At 41.7% G+C, this 5,616-nt stretch overlaps 1 protein-coding gene across 1 annotated transcript in view; it reads right to left on the bottom strand.

Moving 5' to 3' along the window:
* LOC139023969 (zinc finger protein ZFP2-like) overlaps positions 1-5,182 on the bottom strand; it is a 10,237-nt gene extending 5,055 nt beyond the window's left edge. The window contains exon 1 of the mRNA XM_070438267.1: positions 4,636-5,182. Within this exon, the coding sequence (XP_070294368.1) occupies positions 4,636-4,945 (310 nt within the window). The 5' untranslated portion in view covers positions 4,946-5,182. The remainder of the gene's footprint in view (positions 1-4,635) is intronic.
* Positions 5,183-5,616: the final 434 nt, after the last annotated feature.

A 5,616-nucleotide genomic window follows, 5' to 3' on the forward strand; every position in this document is an offset into this window, starting at 1 on the left:
ATGGGCAGAAATAAGTTATTAAAGTGGTGAAACTCTAAAGCAGTGTCGCCAGATGACTTTTGGTCTCCAATATGGCCCCTTTCTGTGTTTGCTAAAATTGCGGCACGAGGGCATAGCACACACAATTTGTTGCAGAAACCCCTCCCTGCTAGTATGTATGTAGTATATCTGCCTGGAGCAAAAATAGTGAGCTTAGATTTTAGATTTTCACAATGTTTTCTGAACATTACAGTGCAAGATCAGGAGTGACTACTCAAGGAAACTCACATTAAGCTCTTGTCTATTCACTGATTCACCACCGTGGAGAAACTCAGGGGAGTTCTCATAGACGCATAATATCACCATTTCCAGGTGCTTATAAGTGCATTTCACATTAAATCATGGATTATAATTGTAGCTTGAATCACCTGCTTCAACTGATTTATACTTAAACACTTCAACCAGTAAAATGCTCTTTGGCTAGCTTTGCCATCAGCCTGACAAATGTGGTTTGTCTACTAAGTGTTCAACCAAATTGGCACATAACTTCACCAAACAACAACATAGACCTCACTGTAGACCATAACTTCCCTTAGCAATCTCCACTAGGATAAAGACCTCCATTCCTGCCATATTGAAAGAATCGTGATACCTCACATCTCAAATAGGCTACTTAATGTTAGATCCCTCACTTCAAAGGCAGTTATAGTCAATGAACTAATCACTGTCATTAATCTTGAAATTGATTATGGCTTGATAACATGGCTAGCCTGATGAATTTACTGTGTTAAATGAGCCTCACTCCTGTACACTAGTGACCCATTCCCCCGCATCCAAGGAAGCACGCAAAGGCGACGTGTTGCAACATTTTATTAGCATATAGCAAATTTCAACTTTCTCACCCCCCCCCCCCCCACAAATGCAGGTTTTGTCTTGTTGAGCTTCTAGTCATGAAATCTATGTAGCCTACTCCAATCACTTTTTATAGCTACTGTTTACAGGCCTCCTGTGCCATATACAGCGTTCCTCACTGATCCTGAATTCCTATCGGACCTTGTAGTCATAGCAGATAATATTCTAATTTTTGTGATTTTAATACACATGAAAAGTCCACAGACCCACTCCAAAAGGCTCGAGCCATCATCGACTCAGTGGTTTTGTCCAACATGTCTCTGGACCTACTCACTGCAGTCATACTCTGGACCTATTTGTCCCATGGAATAAAATGTGTAGATCTTAATGTTTTTCCTCATAATCCGGACTATCAGACCACCATTTTATTACGTTTGCAATTGCAACAAATAATCTGCTCAGACCCCAACCAAGGAACATCAAAAGTCGTCTATAAATTCTCAACAACACAAGATTCCTTGATGCCCTTTCCAGACTCCTTTGCCTACCAAGACTTCAGAGGACAAAAAATCAGTTAATCACCTAATGGAGGAACTCAATTTAACCTTGCGCAATACCCTAGATGCAGTTGCACCCTAAAAAACTAAAAACATTTGTCATAAGAAACTGCTCCCTGGTATACAGAAAATACCCGAGCTCTGAAGCAAGCTTCCAGAAAATTGAACGGAAGGCCACACCAAAACTGGAAGTCTTCCGACTAGCTTGGAAAGACAGTACCGTGCAGATCGAAAAGCCCTTCACTGCTGCTCGATCATCCTATTTTTCCAACTAATTGAGGAAATAAGAGAACATCCAAAATGTTTTTTTTTTCTTCTTTCTTTAAATTTTACCCTTTCTCCCAATTTCCGGTATCCAATCGCTAGTAATTACTATCATGTCTCATCGCTACAACTCCCGTACGGGCTCGGGAGAGACGAACGTCGAAAGCCATGCGTCCTCCGAAGCACAACCCAACCAGCCGCACTGCTTCTTAAACAGCGCGCCTCCAACCCGGAAGCCAGCCCACAAGTGTCGGAGGAAACACCGTGCACTCTGGCCCCCTGGCTAGCACGCACTCGCCGGCCCGCACAGGATCGCTGGGCATGAGACAAGGAATCCCTACCGGCCAAACCCTTCCCTAACCCGGACGACGCTAGAGCATTGTGCATCTCGCCCACGGACCTCCGGTCGCGGCCGGCTGCGACAGAGCCTGACGCGAACCCAGAGACTCTGTGGCGCAGCTAGCGCTGCGATGCAGTCCCTAGACCACTGCGCCACCCGGGGGCCCCAAATGTATTTTTGATACTGTCGCAAAGCTTAACTAAAAAGCAGCTTCCCCAAAGTGAGGATGGCTTTCACTTCAGCAGTAATAAATTCATGAACTTCTTGAGGAAAAGATCCATGATCATTAGAAGCAAATTACGACTCCTCTTTGAATTTGCGGGGTCAGTTTGTTATATCTGGAGTACTTCTCCTGTCTTATCCGGTGTCCTGTGTGAATTTAAGTATGCTCTCTCTAATTCTCTCTTTCTTTCTCTCTCTCGGAGGACCAGAGCCCTAGGACCATGCGTCAGGACTACCTGGCACGATGACTCCTTGCTGTCCCCAGTCCACCTGGCCGTGCTGCTGGTCCAGTTTCAACTGTTCTGCCTGCGGCTATGGAACCCTGACCTGTTCACAGGATGTGCTACCTGTCCCAGACCTGCTGTTTTCAACTCTCTAGAGACTGCAGGAGCGGTAGAGATACTCTTAATGATCAGCTATGAAAAGCCAACTGACATTTACTCCTGAGGTGCTGACTTGCTGCACCCTCGACAACTACTGTGATTATTATTATTTGAGCATGCTGGTCATTTATGAACATTTGAACATCTTGGCCATGTTCTGTTATAATCTCCACCCGGCACAGCCAGAAGAGGACTAGCCACCCCTCATAGCCTGGTTCCTCTCTAGGTTTCTTCCTAGGTTTTGGCCTTTCTAGGGAGTTTTTCCTAGCCACCGTGCTTCTACACCTGCATTGCTTGCTGTTTGGGGTTTTAGACAGGGTTTCTGTACAGCACTTTGAGATATCAGCTGATGTACGAAGGGCTATATAAATAATTTTTTGATTTTATTTGATTCACCTAACAACAACATAGACCTAGGACTATAAACAATTTAATATTTCAGGTGAAACATGGAAACTAAAAATAATTTGTCATAACATTTCATAACCAGATAATTTAGTGAATAATCCCACTAGGCTACTCTGTAATGGGTTTTTATTCTAAATGTCCTGAATAAAGGAAAATAGCTCTGTGTGTTGTACAATAGCCTATGTAACGGATGTGAAATGGCTAGCTAGTTAGCGGTGGTGCGCGCTAATAGCCTTTCAATCGGTGACGTCACTTGCTCTGAGACCTTGAAGTAGTGGTTCCCCTTGTTCTACAAGGGCCACAGCTTTTGTGGAGCGATGGGTAACGATGCTTCGTGGGTGACTGTTGTTGATGTGTGCAGAGGGTCCCTGGTTCGCGCCCGTTTCGGGGCGAGGGGTCGGACTAAAGTTATACTGTTACACCTATCCATCAAGGAACAGTTCTCTACACATTATGAGCTAAGTATCTCTGTCTCCAAACAGACTAACGAGACCCTACTATAAATCAAGCAGACAACAACATTATAAACATCAATTTGTTAGGGATGTTGGATTCAATGTGGAGCACGGCATAACTGTCTTTATCAGAGTAATGAATGAAGAAGCAATTTGATTGTTGCTGCATGTTGTGATGTTTGTCATTTGAAAATTATTTCCTGGATCAGCTGATGATAGTTGAACATGTGACTGTAACTAAACAGCTACAGTATTAAGAATTATGTGTAATTATTGAAGAACCGTGTTAATGACAGTATCCATTTGGGTGTTGTCAATAAAGGTGACTAGGTTAGAACCATTGGATTTGGCAAACTCTGAAATTATTTAGGATTTCTGTGCCCATAAACTGTTTTCCCAGCGTAATATAAGGAGACACTAAATGTTACGTAGGTAGAGTGCATTTCAGAGATCTGAATACAAAAAACTGTACGAACAGGACAATAACCTAAACCACAAGGCCAAATCTACACTGGANAGACACTAAATGTTACGTAGGTAGAGTGCATTTCAGAGATCTGAATACAAAAAACTGTACGAACAGGACAATAACCTAAACCACAAGGCCAAATCTACACTGGATGAGCTTACCAAGATGACATTGAATGTTCCCAAGTGGCCTAGTTACAGTTTGGACTTAAAACGTCTTGAAAGTCTATGGCAAGAATTGAAAATGGCTTTCTAGCAATGATCAACAACCAACTTGACAGAACAGGAAGGATTTAAAAAAGAATAATGAATATTCACATGAAGATCTGTCGCCTATTGGATGACATCACGACCTCCCATCAAGCCAACTCCTTGAAGGCCTTACTATGACATCACTCACTCCTTCAAGTTTGTAGTTGTCTAAAAAAACACTATTTTGCTCAAAACATTTATTTGTTTCCCTTTAGTGTGTTTATACTTTACTGTATTTATATATCACTTTTCAACAGGAAAAGTGTTTTAAAAAATCACTGGAGGACGTCATGAACAATTCCTACAGTACAAAAACATATTCAAGTGTAGAATGCCCTTTTAAAAATCACACATTAGTTCAACAACTGCAGAGTTTGTGTTCTGTTAAGATAGTACTCACTGTATTTACTGGTGTTAATCAGATCAATGTCCCGGTTTTATAAGATAGTACTCACTGTATTTACTGGTGTTAATCAGTTCTCCAGTCTTCTCTTCTTCCTCTAACGTGACAGTAATCTCCCCCTCTTCATCATCCACTCCAAAAACGGCATCTTCCTCCTTTTCTTTCACAGTAACACCTTCCTCCTCTTTCACTCTGAATGCGTCTTTCTCTTCTTTCACGGTAACAGCCTCAACCTCTACTTGTTTTTGTATTGTGACATCCTCCTCATCCTCTTTCACGACAACGTTCAGCCACAGACCCTCTTTCTCCGTCCAGCAGATTTCCTCTTCTTTAACAAGAGGAGAGTAGCTTAGTGAGCTCATGGTCGGGGATAATAGCTAGTTAGCATTAGCGACTAGACTAGTGCTAACTTAACCAGCCAGGTAGTTGACTTACAACGTAAATATTACATCAAATGGGGTAGCTAGTTGTTTCCACATAAGTATGTTTAAATCATAGTGGCAATTAAACCACGAAATTGTCTAAATAACTTGAATGTTCCGACTTTGTTGGCTAGCGAGCTACCGAGATGGCTGCAGTTGTTGAAGAAGCGTTCCGTCCACTAGATCATACCACACACTACAAACATCGCCTGGAAGACACATATCGCCGTCTGCTGTCTGGAGGGAGGAAACGCAGTTGAAGAGGGAACACTTTTTATCTTCTTCATTGAATTATAATATTATAAAGCAGTTTAGGGAAACGTTTTTTTCCTCTCCATTAAATAAGACTATTATATCAACACGTACAAAGAGCAGCAAGTGGTTTGATTAGTTCAGATTTTTTATGAGATTTTAAAACAAACTCTACATCTACTCCACATCTGTATTTCTGATTCAGTCAAATAACTAGATATCAAAATAAGAACCTAGTTATTGATACCCTTGATAAAGATGAGCAAAAATGTATGTATAAAATAAATAAATAAACTTTGCCCACTACCAGGATATTTTATCCCAAAACCTGGTTACCTCTGATAGGAGGCTGAAACTTG

This window comes from Salvelinus sp. IW2-2015, unplaced genomic scaffold, assembly GCF_002910315.2.
Source record: "Salvelinus sp. IW2-2015 unplaced genomic scaffold, ASM291031v2 Un_scaffold640, whole genome shotgun sequence".
Classification (NCBI taxonomy): domain Eukaryota; kingdom Metazoa; phylum Chordata; class Actinopteri; order Salmoniformes; family Salmonidae; genus Salvelinus; species Salvelinus sp. IW2-2015.